The sequence below is a fragment of the Anarrhichthys ocellatus genome, unplaced genomic scaffold (assembly GCF_004355925.1).
Source record: "Anarrhichthys ocellatus isolate YVR2014 unplaced genomic scaffold, GSC_Weel_1.0 scaffold196, whole genome shotgun sequence".
In the NCBI taxonomy this organism is placed as follows: domain Eukaryota; kingdom Metazoa; phylum Chordata; class Actinopteri; order Perciformes; family Anarhichadidae; genus Anarrhichthys; species Anarrhichthys ocellatus.
The window spans coordinates 115,367-136,491 of record NW_022280226.1 but is presented as its reverse complement, the minus strand read 5'-3'; the positions used below and the strand labels follow the sequence as shown (position 1 = coordinate 136,491).

Genomic DNA, 21,125 nt, shown 5'->3' with positions numbered 1-21,125 from the left:
TCAATGTCGCCCTTACGCTTCTGAAGTCTTTTCTGTTTTTCTGATTATCCTCACTTCTTCAACTCTTTAAACCTTTATTTGTGCGATTGAAGACGACTAAATTAAAGTTGGCAGCTGTTCCTCCCTCGGTCTTCTTCTCCCTCCCATCACTCAATTAGAGTTAACAGCTGGACTAGAAATAGACCATAGATGTTTTTGAAGATCCATGCGTTGCTCATGTCATGATCTACAAGTTTAACGTATGACATGTGTAATCAAAATGTCGGTCTGTCCTTTAGGTGAGAGAATCCGAGGATTTCTACAGTCTGTCTAAAGATAAACTGCTGGAGCTCATCCTTAGCGATGAGCTGGAAATAGAAGATGAACAGGTGAGTGGTCCTCTCCATACCTTTCCTGGCTTTCACCAATAGCAACAGTGTCCAGACCAGCTGAATGCTCCTCTCTGAATATTTGATTGTTATTTGTTGACCCATGGCAGGTCGTGTTCAACTCTGTGATGCGGTGGGTCCGGTACGACCTGGAGGGTCGGCGTCACAATTTACCAGAGCTGCTGAGGGGCATCCGGTTGGCTCTGCTGCCATCCGAGTGTCTGCTGGAGGCCGTGGCCTGTGAGGAGCTGGTCATGGCTGACAAGAGGAGCAGGTATGGGGCCGTGTAAATCGATACAAAAAGCTCTGGAGTCTGTCTCTATTTCAGTGTCTGCGACCTATGATTAGAAAGTACAAAGATACACATTTTAAAATACCAGCAGATATTGCTACACCACCGTCTCACTCCCTCTTGCTCTCCTTGCAGTTCTCATACTCAAAGAACTCAAGTTACATACTGTTACCAGGGGAAACACTGTATAAGCATAGCATGATCTATTCTAGCCTGATAAGAATCATCTGAAGTCCATTAAGGAAACGCATATTTAGTACAAGATTGGAAAAGCATTGATTTACTGACCCACTGATACATGAGGAGCTTGGTACACAGTAGTACTCACTGTGTTTTTCCTTGTTGAAAAGTTCACTGTGATTGAAATCAACTTGTTAAAAAAACACTGAGTTATTCCACAAATTCCGATTTTAGCATGTGATTGACTCCTCTCTTTTTTCCTCTCCTCTTTCCCTCTGTCTTATCCTCTTTTGTTTCCTCTCCTGCTTCCTCTCCTCTTTCCCTCTGTCCTCTCCTTTTTCCTGCTGCTCCTCCCTCATTTCCTCTACTCTTTTCTCCTCTCCTCTTTCTCCTCTTCTCTCCCCTCTCTCCTCTCCTTTTCCCACTCTCTATACCCTTCCTGTCGTCTCCTCTTTCCCCTCTCTCCTCTTCTCTTTCCCCTCTTTCCTCTCCTATCTCCTCTTCTCTTTCCCCTCTTTCCTCTCCTATTTCATCTTTCTCCTTTCCTCTCTCCTCTCCTATTTCATCCCTCTCCTCTCCTTTAAAGCCTTTAAATATTGAGTTCTGTTCAAAGTTGAACTTGTCTTTAAAGGACTCTTGTGGGAATTGAGACATGTCAGCAGTTCATGGAGAATTAGGCCAAGCGTTAAGTAAAGACACGACGAGACAAACGTGTCTTCATCTCTCAGACGGTGTTTTTACTCTCCTCTGCAGGTCAATAGTAGAAGAGGCAATGCAGTGTAAGAAGAAGATCCTTCAGAACGACGGGGTAGTGACTAGTCCCTGTGCTCGACCGCGTAAGGCAGGCCACACGCTGCTTATCCTGGGAGGCCAGACCTTCATGTGTGACAAGATATACCAGGTGAAAGACATAAACAGTCCTTTTTATACAGGACGACCTGTTCTCATGTATAAAAAGATACCGCATGTGTTGTATGAAGTATCATGTTTACTTGGCTTAAAGTATATCCAACACATGCAGTGTTTAGTATTTAATCCTAGCTACCATCCCCCGTTAAATGTAAATAGATGGGAGGCATTAGCTCAGTTAGTAAAGCAGTGTTAGAAGATCATTGACTTCCAGATTACATACAGCAGCTCAACTACAATGTAAGTAAGTAAAATGTATTTAGTCACAAAGTGCTTAACAGGAGTGGAATTACAAGCATAAATAAAGCACAGAGTGACCATATAGCATTTTGCAGCCTTGGTGCTACTGCTTCAACAGCTCACAGGTCTTAAGGCGAGTGCGGGGGACATACAGATAACATAACACGTTTGACCTGAGAGCGCGAGCGGGTGAATATGGGTGAAGTAGTTCAGCCACATAAAGTGGATCCTAAATGCTACAGGGAGCCAGTGAAGAGATCGGAGTATGGGGGTGATGCAAACAGTTGAGAGCAGATACACTGAGTGAGGAGAAAAGTGAACTGCAATAATCAATGCGTGAAGAGATAACGGCATGTATGATCATCTCTTTTTCAGCTGTTGATACTACAGATCTCAGTTTGCTGATATTTCTTAGGTGGAAGAAACAGGATCTAGACAGCTGCTTAACATGGGGGTCAAACGACACTGATTGGTCAAATATTACCCCTAGATTACGCAGGTTGAAGTGGGCAGCAGAGGAGAGTGGACCAATACTCTGCTTGATCGTAGGGACAATCTGGTGCAATAACCAGAACCTCCGTCTTAGTGCCATTGTAAGCAGTTGTCTGCCGTCCAGTCTCTAATGGCATTTACACAGTCCAGGAGCCTAGGTACTGTGAAAACCTCACTGGGTTTGAATGAAAAATGAAGTCTGAATTCACATTACAGGAGTTTACTAGAAACAAGTCTTGCATAATACTTGCTTGAATAACACATGGTGGTTAAACAAGGAGTGTAAGATGCACACCATGTAATCGCAACATCAGCCAGCCATAAAAGGAGGGGTTGGCGGTTTGATTCCAGTGTCTTCCTGTTCACATGTCAGTGCCTTAAGCAATACACTGAAACCCACATTGCTCCTGGTGTATGTTTGTGATAAACATTTTCGATTCAATTTCATTTGTGGAGCTAAATATTGCAAATTTGCCTCGGGGGGCTTTACAATCTGTACAACAGAAGACATCGTCCCGCAACAAATAAGGAAAAACTCCCCACCAAAAAAAAAGCTCTAATGGAGGAAGCTCACTCAAGATGAACAGAAGTGTACTAGATGTCATGTATACAGAATAAACAACATAATAAAATAACAACATAGTCAATTCATATGACAGAAATGAGAGCAGTAGTAGCAGAAATAATGTGAACAAATGAATATCATTTTAAAAATGTATTGCCACTCCCAGATGATGTCCATTTATATACATTTCCCATACATATCATTAAAAACCAATGCAATAAACCAATACAGATGTCTTTCAAAGTCCACCTTTCTGTTTTCTGCTAGCTCTCAATGTTTCCAAGTCCTACACCTGCTGCGAGCCATCCACAACTTTCCTACAATGAAAGAAATGTCGGATGAATGAATAGCATGAACTGTCTTCAAAATGTGTGTGTTTTTTTTATTTAATTAATTAATTCATTTATTATATTTTTGTTTAAGTGTGTCTTTTTATTGACCTCCACTAATATTCCGTTAACAAACTCAATAGCCACCATTGTTGATGGACCTTCTTTAGGTTGACCATAAAGCCAAGGAGATCATACCTAAAGCAGACCTCCCAAGCCCCAGGAAGGAGTTCAGTGCGTGTGCCATTGGCTGCAAGGTTTACGTCACCGGAGGAAGGGGATCAGAGAATGGAGTCTCTAAAGACGTCTGGATCTACGACACTGTCCACGAGGAGTGGTCTAAAGGAGCACCCATGCTAATAGCCAGGTGAGCTACATATGTTGCATCATAGTAAAAGGAATATCATAGTACTCTACCACTATTAAGTGTGGTCTGGCAATATTTAAGTTTACAAATTCACATAGAAGGGTTCAAATTTATGTGGAGTGGCACACGTTGATATAGAGTGGTATAGATTCTTATAGAGTGGCACACATTCATGTAGATATAGACTGGGACAATAGGGTTGGGGCATTGTACAGATACATTAACAGTAATAACGGTACATTTCCGATTTCTTTTTAAATTTTGCTAACTAAATGGTCTTTTCGGAAGAACAACTTAATGCAAAGTAACACAAAGTTGTGTAAAAAGAAACTCAATTATCCACTTGGCCATGAAGTGAGTCTGACTGTTGTATACAGACAATGTCATAACATAACACAAGTGTTAGAACGGACGGATGATCAGGACATCGGCATTTAATAATGTCACATTATAAACAATCAATCAATGAACAGGAGAGCAGGTAACCGTGGTAAGACCGCTAACGAACGAAGGTTCTGTTTGGTTACATTATGATGCGTTCAGGCTCTTTTCAGTGAAACTGGGTATTGGGCGAAGGTCAATAATAACGTTATGTGTTCACATGTAATCTCGTAAAATGTAGTCTTGGTGAGAAACTTGCAATAAATCCAGTTGTTTGAAGGAGACGTTTTCACATTAATACAAATAGATATTAGAGATGAATTTTGACCTGTTTACACTAAACTCTAAACAGTTTATAATACATCAGTAAGACTACTAATGACAAGATTTGATTTAAACCATGAAAATACTATTTTTCATTTGCTTATCATTAGAATTGTGTATTTTTGAAGGAAAAAAAAAACTATAGATTACTATAACAAAGTCAAAAGATAACATTTAGAATTTGTGATTGTTTATGCTGAGCTCAGGGCAGTTAAAATGAACGGTGGCCAAAAATAAAAATAGTCCGGAGCCTTGTAAACCAGCTGCTATAATCAATCAACAAAGGGATCTGTATCTGCCAATATGGATCATAAATGAGCAGCAATTAGTATCGGCGCCAAAAAAATCATCGGGGATCTCAAACAATTCTATTTGCCACCTTTTTTATTTTGTACTGATCCGATCTGTGATCCATTGCACCAATACATAACACAAGTGTCTGCTTGATCGTGCATGTCACAGTGCATGACAGTTGTACACAATAATGATTTTATAGTAGAGCTTAACTTAATGCCACTTGAATGACCTTGCTTTTGCAGTGACTGCAGTTTGTCTTCTTTCAGGGGGTCCTCCCAAAAAATGAAGGCTAGTTAATTTCCACCATTTGATTGACTATAGATGTGATTAACAGTCATCAGAGGGACTATTCGGATCATAAGTTTTACTCTCCTCCGCGGTTATCTCCTCAAATTAGCGGACAACTATGGAATTCTGGTCCTAATCAACTAAAAACTTTTCCGATGGACGTCCCTACAGCAAAATCTTAGGTCCATGACCTAATGTGTATCCATTAAGGGGTCAAAAAGATTGAGAACCACAAAAGTTAATGTGGGTCTTCTCCTCCAGGTTTGGCCATGGTTCAGCTGAGCTGGAGAATAGTCTCTATGTGGTTGGAGGTCACACAGCCATAGTGGGAGTTTTTCCTGCCTCTCCATCTGTCTCCCTAAAACAGGTATTGACTTATTTTTAGGAGAACAGTTTCATTTTTTTGTCTATATTCATAAATGTGTGTGTCCCATACACATACAGCCAGTAATGTTATTGTTATCATGTGAAATATCTGCGCTGGTCTGACTTTGACTCAACTTGCACACATTCTTCACCTCTAAGTCGTATATGTCTGTTGGAAATCAATTATGAAGTTAAAGTGTGACTGTATAACATCCTCCTAGGTGGAGCGGTATGACCCCCTCAGTAATAAGTGGACTATGATGGCTCCTCTAAGAGATGGAGTCAGTAACGCAGCCGTGGTCAGTGCCAAACTCAAACTCTTTGTTTTCGGAGGGACAACCATACACAGAGACAAGGCCTCCAAGGTTGGTGGATTTGTACGTCAACCTTCCTTATAATTCCTCACAATTCACTTTCTAACCAACTAAATAAAACTTCTGTGGCTGAGACTACACTCTAAAATGACGGTGTCTCTATATCTAGGTCCAATGCTACGACCCCGTGGGTAACCGCTGGAACATTGCGGCCGAATGCCCCCAGCCGTGGCGCTACACGGCGGCTGCCGTCTTGGGCAGCCAGATCTTCATCATGGGCGGGGACACCGAATTCACCGCCGTCTCCGCCTACCGCTTCGACTGTGAAACCAACCAGTGGACCCGGGTCGGGGACATGACGTCCAAGCGGATGAGCTGCCATGCCGTGGCCTCGGGAAACAAGCTGTACGTGGTCGGGGGCTATTTCGGGACGCAGCGGTGTAAGACGTTGGACTGTTACGACCCCACGTCAGACAGTTGGAACTCCATCACCACTGTGCCTTATTCACTGATCCCCACCGCCTTTGTCAGCACATGGAAACACCTACCTGCCTAACTGGAAGAACACCAGCAGCCAATAATTTCAGGTACATTGTCGAGACCGACACTAACGGCAAAATAAATGTAGTCTATTTTTGTTTCTTTATTCCGTGCGTAACTGCAATGATTGTGAGTTGGGTGAGCGCTGCCAAAACGAAGGTCACCTACACTCCGCACTGTGCTTGAATGCATCCTTTGTAGACACGCGTAGCTCTGAATCTGCTGAGTAGACAGTTTGCTTCAAATCTTACATCCCACAGCGGATTTGCTTTCCCCTGCATCTTTGCATTGAGCGGATATGGACTTTTCTCTCGAACTCAACTTCAGACTTGTTCATTTAGCTAAATTGAAACCAAAACACACATGTGGGTGAGGGAGCAGTCTTTCAAAATGAAATGCAGACTTAAATAATTACATAATTAAGACTACCCGTTTTTTTTTTTACCTATTCCCACTAAAATAGCTGGACCTCTCTTCAAATGATCATCACTTTAAAACCAACGAGAAGAAGCCGTTCTTAAAATATATTATCGGTTCAAAACATTCTCTTATGCTTAATGGAGCTCTGACTTCATATCCTGGCCCGTCACAGTCAGCACTTTGCAGAGAATAACGATGAATGATTGATGGGCCCTGAGTCTCTCCAAAAGGATTTACAGCACTTGAACTGATTGGTGTCACGTGGAGTCGCTGCAATTCAGAAAATTCAGTACGGAAGCACAAAAATCCACAGTGTTGATAAAAGCTCTAGGACTGACTGAGTTCTTATCATTGAATTTTTAAGTTCAACTCTTGCTCTAAATGACATGCATTACAATTGAATGCAGAATATAATACTAGGTAAATATGAAGTGAAGTAGGTTGAAGAGAGTCAGACTGAGTGTATTTATGTCTCCCGTTGCTACAGGACTGGGTTAGGTTATATGTTCAACAGAGCTTCCACAGGTCAGTGGCTCTAAATTGCTCGTGAACGTGAATGGTTGGTGGTATGTGCGTCAGCCCTGTGATTGAGTGGCGACCTCCAGCCCAATGTCAGCTGGGATTGTCTTCAGCCCCTCAAGTGGAGGTATTCGTGACATCACCCATTGGTTTGTGGACTGCCATTATGAAGCCTCGAGTTTGGCGATTTCGCCATCTTGGATTACGGCCGTCGCCATGTTGTGTTTTTGCTTTTTTGCTCAACTGATGAACGGAACTGACTATATTTGGAATGCGGAGGAGTGACGTAGAGACTCTGTATAGTCTCTGGTAGTAGCAGCGACCTGTCAATCACAGTAAGCCCGCCCTAAAGCATACCCTGCTTTATGGTCTGTTTGACTCTAAATGGACCATAATTTACTAAATGAACATCATGATGTATTGAAGAAGACTTGAAACTAGAGATTGAGACCATAAACTCATGTTTACAATGTTTACTGAGGGAATAAATCAAAATAGAAGTAGTCATTTTCTCATAGACTTCTATACAATCTGACCAATAATTACGCTTTTACTGGTTAAAACGCCACATAACGTAAATTTAGTTTGTAACTCAAGAATTCCAACTCCATCTTGTGGTTTGTGTGATGTGATTTTACATGATGTAGTTTAACTTTTATCCGTTACTATCATGTTAGTAACTTAATCGATTCATAGTTTTGAACCAGGACCTTCGATTATTTAGATTAAGGTGTATCTGTACTATACAAAAAATGTGCCTAAATAGCGACCTTTTCATAAACTACTGCTCGTTCTATGGTGTTGGTTTCTCACATCAGGTGCCTGCAGTGCAAATGAGGCGCATAAATGGATCACCTTCAGTGCGCTTGGGCCTCGACACATTCAGTGTTTTTTGTGTTTTGTGACAATACAATAATAACGTCATTATTTAGTTTAAATTAAAACTCTCACTCGATCTCAAAGAAGGAAATAGCGAGAGTAACGGGCAAAGCAGCTTTAATATTGACGTAGTTTCTTTTAGTGCTGTGCGGTGGATCTGATTTTTGCCGCTGTAGAGTGTGGTTCATGCTAGCTCTATTCTAACACTATAATCACATTAGCACATGTTGTTGTCTGTGTGCATAGTGACCGGTCTATGCTGAGGTCAAACTGAGAAGAAGCCGTCTTCCTGAGGTTCTGTTCTCCTCGTCCTCTCTAGTCCTGTGCAGTGGGACTGCAGCACATAAATATCCTCCATCCATAATCCACCCACTGATGTGTACTCTCCTACATCCCCCCTTCTTCTCTTCACCCGCCCCACCACCTCTTCAAAAATTCATGTTGTGAAACCGGAGTCCCGGAGCAGCCTGTTCCTCCCAGCACCATCTTGTCCTGTGTCCCGGTCTCGTTCATTCGTTAACTCCCCTCTGTGTACACTACATCTTTAAATATGTATGTCACGTATTCTCCTATCTCCAGCTTTTCCGCCATTTCCCCCTGACCTTGTCTCGGTTCTAGCTGTGACACAAAGATTTGTGATGGATCATTCTGGAGTTTAGTACCACTTCCGGCACTCAGGTGCAGCAGTAACAGCCCCCTCCCATGGGTCTCCACTGAGCCTGGCTAATTGAGAATTGACTGCAGGCGATGTTTGCCTCACTTTGTTTTTATGGTTATGATTTATTCATCATCAAAACAGGACATCGAGGCAAAGACTTTAACAGCCCATTAACATCCATTTTGCTTAGGATTAATTTATCTCAACACCAGGAATGTGAGCAATCACGCAGATTCCCTTAGCAGGGGCCCAGGGGCCTCATGGAACCTGATGTCCTAATGGCGTGGTACGTTGTAGGAGAGTAAACAATAACTGATCTCTGATAACTCTCGACAAGAACTCGTTCTCATTGTTTCTCTTTCTCGGCTCACGTATCGACACATTCGGCACAATCGCGGAGATCTAGATTACAGGATTGGTAGTGGCTTCCTCTCTTTGTTGCCTTTACACATCCCGGCGTGACTGCCGGGGTTAATGTTTCAAGTTTATCAGCCAGAACAGGATCAATCGTTGTGGACTTGGACCTTTTTTGCAGAACAGGTAAAACAACTTTCTCGGGTCCTGAAGGGACCGACGGCCGTGCTCTATATGCACCATGGGCACCTTTTAGGGTTTGTACTTATACAAACACTAAACACACACCGGGCCTTCAATCAACACCAATGTAAACCCATCTGTGCCGTTATTATTGCAGTCAACTGACGTAGTATTAGGTGCAATAATATCGGTGGTCGGTCCTGCGATTGTTTGACCCGCCCAACCTCCCCTCCCGTCACCCAGGAGACAAACCAAGTCGACGACTTGTTTCACCTTGATTTTGTGATGTAACTTTCGTAGCCTACCTAACACCAGTTATGGAACAAGCATAATTATTTTATGCAACAAACATGCTTGTTTTAACCCAAACCAATGTTTTCCTAAGCACAAGCAAGTAGATTCGATGCCCAATTAAACCATAGAACTAAGAACCTTCGTTGGAAGTATATTTATGCATGTTACGAGCGGAAACTTTGTTTCCTGTCAACAGGGAAGTTTATTTTGAAAAGACACTATCCGCGCTTAAAACTGACTCTAGAGGGGAACCTAGAGCGTCATAGTTTGAAGTGTTGTCTTTGATGAGTTGGGAGTGAGAATGTGTTGGTCATGTAGTGTACCGTCTACCTTATCAATTGAAAGCCTGTGCCAACTTTCCAACAACACAGTAACACTGTTTCCGCTACTGAATCTCAATAGGACAGCTGCCGATTGTGCAGCTGTGGACATTTGAAATGAAATGAATGATTCAAAAGGTTTCCAAGTAGAGTTCAGAACAAGAAATGTCTATTTAAGGCTGCTCGGCTATGAATGGTAATGTCAGTTGGTCAGTGGGTGGGTTAATTAGTTGGTGTCTATGGATTGTCCTGACTGTTGGTGCACACAGTCATGGTCCCCTCTAGGATGAATTGTGGTCACTATGACCAGTTTTGCTGGTATTTGGTCCAAATCAATGACGTTCCCATCTACCTCAGCTGTACCGTGATGAGCTAATTAGCAATGCTAAGCTAAGACAGTGAACGTGGAAAACATAAGTGTGTTAGCATGCTCATGTTAGCATTTAGCTCAAAACACCACTGGTTTAAACCCCACAGAGCTGCTAGCATGGCTGCAGGTGGCAGAATGTGAATTTTGACAAACATGAATTATTCTGTCACTGTCGAGGGCGAAAAACTTTGGGTCACCACACTTTTCTTCAGAAGAATTTGGTATTTTTAATTTCATAGCATAAGAGATGCTTTTCAGTTTTACAGCCTATCGTGGCCTTTTGGGAAGGCCACGATAGGCTCAAGTTAGTTTCTTCCCCTTCATTTTTAGTGGCATACTTTTTCAAGGTGAATTCATTTATTTCCACCCTTTTAAATGCATAAATTGGGAGTCGGAGACCAAAAGCTCCGGTGTGTCATGTGTCCTGAGGGCAGTACCAACGAAAACACAACAGGAAACATAACATGCACTGATAACGGTCCACTAGAATGACTCAAGATTTTTTTAAATGTTCCATGGTAAGAAAAAAATAATAGAAAAAACGATTTTGCACTACATTTTGGTCTGTGACTGTGATTTAAGATTAAGAAGCCCTTCTTCTTCAGGCAAGAGCTGTTCAACCCGGCTTATGATCACTTGTGAATATGATTGCTTTAAAGTATCCCTGCTGCCTGTCATCTCCACTGCATTATATACACACACACACACACACACACACACACACACACACACACACACACACACACACACACACACATAATCCTTACTTCTCTATTTTCCAGCTCAGCAGCTCATATTTTCACTGCTCCTGCTCTCAAAGCTGCTTTTTTTTTTTTTTTTTTTTTGCGTCTGCGAGCTGAGTCCAGTGAGAAGCACCGAGACACGCACACGCACACATACACGTACGTACGTACACACACACACAAGAGAGAGTTTAAATCTATGTGAAAAAGTGTGTGTGAGTGAGTGAGTGAGTGAGTGAGAGAGAGAGAAAATCCCATAGATACTTATAGCTGAAGTGTCGGCCTTCTGGAAGAAAGAGGAGAGAAAGAGGACATCTTAGGAAGGAAGCAGTTCATGGTTTGTCGGGGAAAAAACTGTATGAAATAAAGAGTCTGCATTTTGTGTGGTCCCAGTGCGGTGTTTGCAGAGGAACCACCCGCAGATATATATAAATATAAAACCTGCACACCATATTTTAAGGTTTTAAGGACACACATGTCCTCCAATACAATATATTTCTTTCATGAACAACAATTCTTTTTTAAAGCATTCCAATCTGGCTTTCGTTTCTTTCACAGCTCTAAAGCCGCACTCATTAAAGTGACCAATGAACGCTGCGATTGGCAAGCACTACGCCCAGCGCTACGTCACATGTCGTTAACCAGCTAATAGCACTCCATGGAAAACCAAAATGAACTGAGAGGTTCATAATTGCAATTTTTGGTCTTGCGACAGCTAATGTCACATAGTTTTTTTTTTTTTAAATTGACAGCCGGCATGTTTTCAGCCTGCTGTAAAACATTAAAAAACATTTTGGCAAACCAACTCTGAACAGACGTGAAAATTAAACCTTTAAGCTGCTCTCTCTCAAACCCAATCAATTTGAGATCTTTTCCAGACAATGAAGGAAAAACAAAAGCTCATGGATTGATGTGATTGTTCATCAGAAACGCTGAACCAGTCGCTGCAGATGAAAGAGACTCATTAGCGAGATGTTCTTTGATTGAGAACGGCACTGATCTTTCTCTTTCAGGTTGATTGCCCTCTGAGAAAGGAGGACTGGAGGAGGAGGATCCTCCGAGACTCCAACCCCTGCGGTCGGCAGCCGGCCGAGGCTGGAGTTCCACACGGGACCAATCCTTACAAAAAACACAAATCTGCACCTCACAGACTCTGGATCAGTGCTGGGCGGCGTGGTGAACAAGCCAACAGGCACAGCACAGGTCTTAACACACACACAAAGAGAGAATCACTCTCCGTCTGATGCTTCCTAGATAATGTGATACTCCACAAACAGACACTTGTCTGGTGGACGAATGCTTTTGACGACCGCTCATACAAACCTTTGTTTACTTGTTACGGGGGGAGGTTTGTGTGTGTGTTTCTATAATGTCTTATTAGTCATGAAATTCACTACTAAAACCATTCCAGTGTAAAGACAAAAACTCTTAATTGATGACAGCATTAACATACTCCAGCGGTTTCCCTGAAAAATACAAAGAAACCCAAATGAAATGGTTCCTGTTAACCTGCACCCAGTAAACCTTATTTCAGGTTGCGCTGCACACACTGACTGTGTTTACTAGTATTGCTACCACATGTGCACCAATATGGTGTTAATGAACAGGCTGGGTTTGAGAGTTTTAGATCCCATCATCAAAGAGGATTTAAATGGTCTCTTCATCATTTGGAAAAGTCTGGCTGATTCTTTTTGAAATGTATTTTTACAATTACCGGTGGATCATCATATCAGGTAACTATCAGTGCACATCGAGACAATATTTGATTATTTTTTTAAATTTGGGAGGTGTAAATTAAATATTCCCGGTGAATGACTGAATGTTATTTGTAGGTTTTTATTGGAAGCGCTGCAGTTACATCAGAAATATAAAAAAAAAAGTACAGTTAACACAATTAGTAAAGTGAACATGTTAACGCTGCAAACACAAATGTGTGTTAATTAGGTCGTTATTGACCCAAAAAATGTATCCATTACTAAATACTCTGCTCACTTTATGCGGTGCAATTGACTGTCCAAAAGTCAAAGCAGTCTTTGATGTGTTGACTTCCATTAATTTTCTCAAAGCTGAGTACAGGGAATTCTGTATAGCAGACTGTTTAGTGTGAGAGAAATGGAGTCCTCCATGAAGGGTATAATCATTCTCACTATCCATTCAGACCGCACTGCAAAACAGCCAACACACTACATAGCGGGAAAATGGAAACTCAACACTAGAAAAGTGCACCAAAAAAAACTACATGTCTTCAATACTGATGAAAGTGGTGAATTATAAGTTGAAGGATGCAGTAAATGGAAGATGTCGGGTTTTGTCCTGCCACACATGTAAACACTAAAAATATTGAAGGGTGACTGAAGAACGAATGCTTGTTCTTTATTAAGAATTGAACCGTTACCATAAGATGACTTGTTGGTTTGCATTGGACCCGTGGTCACAGTGTCACAATGACTTCGTCCACTTCTTATATACAGTCTATGACGCTAATCACGCCATCTGACTTTAACACGCCGCATATACCTTCTGCAGGCTGCAATACATCCATTACTCATTGGTTAAATGCTTTTGCAACCGCATTAAAGGACAATTGCTTTACGGCAGCTTTTACGAATTCCACAAGGCTCGTCTCACCTGGGTTTAGATCTCGGCCCCTCTATCGCTCCGACAGGTCTGACAAGTTGGTAACCACCTCGACGCATAAACATAATCATTTCATCTGTAAGTGTCTCTACTGTCCCAAACATTTTATCTTTGGGTCCCAGGTGCTATTTTTTATTGTGGACTTTTGAGCACTGCCTTTCAATTGTCATGTCAAAGGATTATTTTTAGCACACTTTTCTACAAGAGAAGAAAAAGTGGCTGTAACAGTCTTGTGAGGCAGTTAAGTTGGACTTTTGGAACTTGAAACAGAAATCATTTCAGTAAAATTACTAATTTCAGGCAACCAATCAACAGTATACAAAGGACAGCCAAAATAATTCCAATTCTATAAAATAAAGATGTATCATCTCTCTATGCCTCTCACACATTTCATTTAAAGTGACAAAATCAATGGAGAGCGATGAATTGTTTTTCCCTCCGAGTGTGGGTGGGACTTAATTGTGCTCCGTCTCGATACAGAAACTATTGGATGGTGATTTTGTTAAGTTCTTGGCAAAGACCTACTCAAACCCGTAGTGTCAACATAAAAGGACCAAATATCTCTCTAGGTCTCATGTGAGATGCAGTAACAGATCTCTGCTGAAGCCTGGACGTGTGCCCAAAAAAACCCTTTTAAATGACAGGAATTTTCTTTTCTTTTTGTTTTATTTACTTTGCTAAGCTCTAAAACATTTTCCTATCATTTCTGTACATGCATTTGCTTCCAAAGAAATACCTTAAAGGCACAGGAAACATGTGGGAGCATGATCTGTGGATTAAACTAAAAGGCACAAAGGACAGTTGGGATGTCAAAAGTTGCACATGCACTCCTTTGTATTTCCAGGAGCATGTTTTAGTGTTGAAGGAACACGTGGAAGTGAAAGGCAACAGGGCTGCTGGTGTCGTGTTGGTCATGGGGAAAGTCTTTTGTTTCGATACGTCATTCTATTTGTTTTTTTTACAGGACGAAGAGCACAGTGTGTCCTGCAGAAACATCACTGCCAAAGAGCCGTTCAGAAGCTGAACCCTGAACTGATTTATATATATTCTTTTAATTTTTCTGTAACACCTATGCACTTTTGATATTTATCAATGCATTCGTTAGCAGTGGTGTCTTTATTCCACAGGTGTGGAATGTTTTCTACACGCTGGAGATAACGCCAGCTGTCACAATATGGAGAAAAAAAGACAGCACAAAAATGGATGAACGAGATTTCTGCAGGACACAGAGATGCACTCTAAAGTCTAAAACGTGGCTGATCCGTTGTATCGTCTCTGTGATGCGGTATGTGCCGGTGTTGTGAGTCCGCTGTCTAACAGTGAAAAGAGCTGCCGTGAGGAGGCTGCACAGAGAGCTCAGAAACACTCCACCTGTTCTTCAGAAATCTGAAGTGAAAGTGTTTTTGAAACAATATGGAAAAACTGAAAGGTCTTGGAGAAGGGTAAAAAAAAAGTAGATGCTGTATGTTTTTACTGGTGAAAATAAACAACTCACTTTTTCAACTCTGCGTGGTTCTTGGATGAGAAGGATGATGAACGCATGTCTCACTTTAGGTCAGAGAACATTCATTTATTAGTGCAAGTAAAACTGCTACTTTTGTTTGTTCGTTAAACCTCTACCTGATATGTTTAAGTTTTATTTGGCCAGTAGAAACAAGTTTTGAAAATTGACATAATTACATATCCAGGGGTTACGAAGCACCATGATCATTCATTTGGATTTTTTCTCTTTGTCTCCCCCGCGTATGTTTAACTGGAGTTGCAACACATCAGAATACACACATTTGATTGGCTGAGTAGCATCACGTGATGTGATTTACAATGCATATAATTGGTCTGTGTTTCCTGGAGCGTTAAAGTCAATCTCCCCTCCATCAAAAGAACCACACAACATGAGTCGCATGACAAACACCATACTCATTTATTTAAAGAGAATTACTGTACATTTAAAAAACAGGAAGAAGAGAGATAAATAAAGCTTTATTTATAATAAAAAAAATCATCAAACTAAACAAAATCCAGTTATCAGTACTTTGGAAGTTCAAATTTGTACATAAAACATATTTACAAAATTTGTTGCTTTGCCCTTTTTTCTTTGTACATAAAACAAGAAAAATAAACATTGTACCTTTTTGTTTTTAGTACAAATACATTTCAAAAAGCTCACAGTGCAAAAACTGTAAGGTTTAATGTGAGTGCGTAAAATTCCTTGTGAATGGTTTTAGTAAAATTCTAGTGCACGCTGAATGGTAATGTGGAGGAGGAGAGAGCGGAGCCTCAGACCACCACTAAACTCATGATCGTACATCGTTTCTGTGATTTTAGCTTATGTTTCAGGCATCCAAAAACTGCAGATTGGGTGTTGAACTGTACAATGGGAAAACAATGGAGAACAGCCCTAAACTCAGGAAAGTGAAACCCACTGAAGGACGTCACTCTGGGGGATTATCTGGACCAGAGAGGGGGCTGGATGATAAGTGTAAATTAGTATTTAAATGAATCTCCCTCTTTACAGCAGGACTCTGGCTGCCACCATGTGAACGTGTTGCTGTGATGTACTCTTACTAAGAAAACATCACTCGAATCCTCTGTTCCCTTTAGATTGAAATGCAGAACAGTGTTGGAATAAAGACAAATGAAAGAAAGGACACCTTGTGGTTTTTGAGAAGGCGAATAGATTTGGACTATGTGCTTGTTAATCTTTCTAAAGTTTCAGACAGCTGAGGCAGCTGAATTTATAGTGCAGCATTACACCAAATACTGTGTATCAGTGGGATTTTCAAAATACTACTTTAATAGTCAGATACATAATTTTAAAAATACTTGCGGCACATCACGATCAAACATTAAACACAACAAAAGTAATAAATTAAAAAGGTTTGCGATCTTAGAAAATTATCTTTAAATTTGGCAGTTTTGTTTTTTTTGGATCCATTTTACAACAGTTCATCTACTCAAGGCTAGCTTTGTAATTCAGTCTGACTGGAATCCCAATTAGCCAATTAATTAATATATATATATATATATATATATTAAAGCAATTTTTACATGTATTGCTGATATTTGTATTACTGAAAAGGGAAGGAAAAACAAAATCCATACAAAATGCTGCTTCTAGCCAACACACCATGTAAAGAGGCTGGTGCTGCTAAATGTAGCTTAAAAGCTAAGGACAAACAGTGTTCTGTTAGCGGTGGTGTTAAAGGATAACGGCTACATGACTTAACATGTAAACTGACCCGTGTTTATGCTCGTGGGTAGGTTTTTTTTTTAAAACTGCACCACAGCTGGCTAGCTAACTAGCTCTCTAGTCTTCAAACTGACGTCAGTGGTAAAGTTTGAAAGCTAGTTTAGCGAGCCAAAGCAGGAGGAGGAGAGGTTAGAGAGCTGAAGTAGTAGTTCAAAGTCTGAGGTTCCTGTCCCAGTGACGGTTCTAGCTTTAAAGCAACACAGTGTTGAATTAAATATCCGTTGTAGACGGAGAACGATTAGTTGCACATAGGGCATCGTATTTACAGAGCAGATCTGTATACTGAAGCACAAAAAAACTTTAAGGCACTAATGCACATAACAGGTCACTCATTTGAATCCAATTAAGGCCGTGTGGTACTGGGGTCATTTTTAAATATATTACTGTTGAAGGAACTGGTTTTTGATGTGAATCGGTGTGAAAAAAAAAACAGTGTTTTGTTCTCGAGTCTCCAAAGGAACCCGAGTGTGTTTTCTTTGCCCTTGAATCGGAAGACTGAAAGGAAGACCAACCACCGCTGGTGACCACACACAACAGTGAGAGGAGCGTAAGAGAGCTGCAAGTGCATTAAGAAATGAAGAGTTTCAGCTAGAAATCGGCTCCTCTCAGCAGCGCGGCGGGAAACGACACCGAGGGCTGAAATATTAATCGCGGGACCCCCACCCCGCCGTTAAAGCGCTTCTCAGCAGAGAACACAAGGAAAGAATCAATGCGGTGGAATTCTAAAGCCGGGAGTTATTATTATTATGGAAAGGTGATGAACACAAGCTTCGGGGGCATCCGCCGTATGCTGGCGCGCTATCAATGCCGGCAGGGACGTGGTGGATAACGAGCGCGGGAAAACATACGCAATATTCAGATTAAGGTGGAAGGGTTTTGAAGAAGGGGTTAGGTATTAACGGATACCGAGCTTTGGATGCATTTGTCCCTTTCAGATGCATTTAAAATGACGGGGACATCTGCAATGCAATGCAGACACTCAAAGGGATTACAAGTAGATTTAAAATATCTGTAAAATTCTTTTGAGAGAAACTATTTTTAAATGGTTATCCTCGTTTCACTCTTGATCCAAAGGACATATTAATTGTCTTTACAATAAAATAAAAAAATATGTTTTGAGTAAAAAAAAAAAAAAAAAAAAAAGGCCCCGCTGTTTATCCCGAGTTCAATTCACACTTCAGTTTCAGTTCAATTCAATTAATTCAGGGTTGTTTGTCCAAATAATAAAATTCTGGCTCTGGATTAAACCTGGTTTGTACTGTAAATTCTCAAATAATGGCTGGATGTGAAATAACGGCAAAAAAAACAATTGAAAAAGTCCAGTAAATATACTAGACGTTAAAGGTAACGTGGACGTAATGTGTATTTCCATCGGTCGACAGAGTCACCCTCCGTAATCTGAGCGCAGCAATACTCTTCTCGGCAGAATTCGCTTCCATTGATTTAAATTTGTTTCTAAATAAAAGACCTAACAGACAGAAGAAGTCTTGAACGGCAACAAACTAACATGACAAATGGAAGTGGAATCAGAAAACAAGTAGTGTCCTACTAAAACACTCAGATCCGATGTGCTTAAAAGGACCAGGGGAGGTTAGAAATAAAAGGCCCGTCTCTCATTCTCTGTTACACTGAGCTAAATAAAGTCTCCAGCCACTATTTGACAATGTACAGTATTGATGATTGCTCTATAATGATTGGTACTGATTTAGGTGACAGTTAGCCCTTTAGGATTCATTTTTCTTACATGACTTATTTACAAATTTGAATGTAAACTCAATGATTGTCTTTCTTTGAAGACTTTCTACAAAGTTTGGCTGGGCGATATTATTTTTCTTTCGCATATCAACAATTATGACATAGGGGCAAATGTATACAACATTACTTGTAAAATAATCAAAATTGATCTACATCAACATGGATGTTAGAGGTGCTCAGAATCGTGGCAAATTCAATCTGCTGATGAAGACCGCTTGATGTGGTCGAAAGCTCCGGGAGAGCTGCTAAATGGATCTTGAGGGAGGATTGTTTCCAAAGTCGAGAGTGAACTAGCGAGCTCAGTCATAGTGACATTCGACGAGTGAAGCCCTTTAAATGTGTAAAACATAAACAGCAAATTCGTTTTGTTCCGTTTCTTAACTCGCAGAGAGTCGTTCATTTTGACCGAAGAAGTTCACAAAGGCATTAACATGATATGATCACGTCATCTCAATATAAATCCAGGACAAGTCGAAATATTCTGTACTGCTGCTCTCATGGGGCGATGCTTTCTTTTATAATTCGGTCATTTCCAAATGGTTGCCTAGTAATTTACCACAAAGAACGGTGTCAAACTATAGGGACGTGCAAAACTGTACTTTCACAATACAATTGAACATATACTGAAAATAAAGTTTGCAGTAATGAAAGGCAGATTTACTTGGATTTAAATGGAGCTAAGCTATTAGGGACGTTCCCATTTCCCCGTTTAGTACCAATTACTGAGACTAATCATGATTCAATTATTAAAGGGGAAATGACAGACCCTTAAAATCAAGCATCACTCTCTCGTGTGCGTGTATATAAAGTGCATGTTGAAAATCTCTGTATTCCTCATCCTGTTGAGCTGCAGTTACAGTTGCACTGCTGTGATTGTCACACCGAAAAAGGTGATTAAAGATGATTTGTTGAATGATAAATTCTCTAGAGATTGGCAGTGATTTTCCGACGACATTATGAAACACCTGCTTTGAGCATTCGTTGCACTGTGGTTGCATCCATCAGACAGAGACTATATCGGAGACTTAAGGCACTAAAAGTCTTTGGTGATCATTCCCACTCTTGTGTCTCCACGGACTCATCCGTCTCTCTCTGGTGGCCGACATGTATTCGATCGATTGCGTCTGGAAGCCTGCGGCCTTTGTTCTGCACACGGTGACCTCGTTCGGAGGTTGCTATCTGCTGACACCACGTGGTGCGGCGGTCTGTTACTCCCTTGACGGACGAAGCCAGAGTTGAGGCAAACGTGCGGACAGACGCGTCACACGTTGGATTAAAAGCTCAGCTTGGGACTCAGGACTGTGTAAACTACTCCCGGAGGAGTCACCGGCACCACAAAGCACAAAAAGTGAAGTTAGTTGAAAGAAATGGTACTCGTTGGTTTGTGTTAAAGCTACAGTTTGAAGTCTCGAGGAGATTTGAGTGTTCTCCCGACAGCTGGGAGAATTAAAGAATACCGTTTCCTCTCGTTTGATCCTCCTTGGCATCTCTTACTGATGGAAGGTTGTGGGAAGGGGGGGGATTCTTGGCATATTTGTCGAATAAAAGTCCCCCTGATTGAATCACCAGCTCAACATGACTTCATCTGGAGACTCAGTGAGTAGGTCAGAGTTACTTTTTTTGCCTGGGACGCATGCAGGTTAGTTGGACTGTCATCCCTTAGGTAGGGACAGTGTCCAGAGGCCAGGTCGTCTGCAGAAAAAGACCCCATGTGGGCATTTCATATCCAAATAGAGAGTTAGGGGGACACTTGGGGGTCCTGTCTGCTGCACTGGCCAGGTTAGAGGTTCACATGTGAGTCGTCACCGTCCTCAGCAGAAGAAGATGTCCCCGTCGTCCTGAGGATCCGACATCACTGCAGCTTTGCTTTCTGAGAGAGACACAAAGACACAAATCATAATCTGGCCTAGAAATGGTCCGGCACATAATTAACATAATAAGATAAAACATGTTAGTCAGTGAGTTTTAGAGGAGCTGGTAGGTGGATTTTGTTACTTTTGGACAGAGCCAGGCTAGCTAATTCCCCCTGTTTCCAGCATTTATGCTAAGCTAGGCTAACAATCTCCTGGCCTGGTTGTACTGATTGTAAAGCCCTCTGAGGAAAATTTGTGATTTTGGGCAATCCAAAATAAATTGAATTGGCCGTAGCGTGATATTTACTGTCATGTATTACCAGGAATCTGGCAATACATTATGTATCATGATACAGGGGTTACAATTCAATACAATTGCGATACTGTAAGCAGGGCAATATATTGCAATTTTTCAAAACTAATATTAGGAAAACTATTATAGTGTAGAAGAGAACGCACCGTCATATGCATATAATCTGAGCAAAAAAACAGGGTTTCAATCAGAACAGTGGGATTTGCATTTATCACAGATCCCCGTGACATCATAACACTGCTTTCTGTGCTTACTGAGCTGCTGTCTGCCACAAATCTTTAGATGTAAACTATCTATAAAAAAATCAGTTTAGTGTTGTTGATAA

The 21,125-nt window shown here is 41.1% G+C and overlaps 2 protein-coding genes across 10 annotated transcripts in view; one reads left to right on the top strand and one right to left on the bottom strand.

Annotated features, from left to right (window-relative positions):
• The window catches only part of enc2 (ectodermal-neural cortex 2), a 28,210-nt gene extending 11,333 nt beyond the window's left edge, over positions 1 to 16,877 (top strand). For 2 of the 4 annotated variants that reach the window (XM_031878733.1, XM_031878734.1), the window contains exons 5-12: positions 279 to 368; positions 479 to 642; positions 1,594 to 1,741; positions 3,546 to 3,742; positions 5,294 to 5,399; positions 5,620 to 5,775; positions 5,882 to 6,299; positions 12,006 to 16,877. In XM_031878733.1, the coding sequence (XP_031734593.1) occupies positions 279 to 368; positions 479 to 642; positions 1,594 to 1,741; positions 3,546 to 3,742; positions 5,294 to 5,399; positions 5,620 to 5,775; positions 5,882 to 6,268 (1,248 nt within the window). In that variant the 3' untranslated portion in view covers positions 6,269 to 6,299; positions 12,006 to 16,877. Of the gene's footprint in view, positions 1 to 278; positions 369 to 478; positions 643 to 1,593; positions 1,742 to 3,545; positions 3,743 to 5,293; positions 5,400 to 5,619; positions 5,776 to 5,881; positions 7,549 to 12,005 lie in introns of those variants that run through there. The other 2 variants (XM_031878736.1, XM_031878735.1) reach the window with 2 other exon arrangements.
• The window catches only part of LOC116400737 (A-kinase anchor protein 13-like), a 109,236-nt gene continuing 103,637 nt past the window's right edge, over positions 15,527 to 21,125 (bottom strand). For all 6 annotated transcript variants that reach the window (XM_031878725.1, XM_031878730.1, XM_031878728.1 and 3 more), the window contains one exon: positions 15,527 to 20,504. In XM_031878725.1, the coding sequence (XP_031734585.1) occupies positions 20,446 to 20,504 (59 nt within the window). In that variant the 3' untranslated portion in view covers positions 15,527 to 20,445. The remainder of the gene's footprint in view (positions 20,505 to 21,125) is intronic.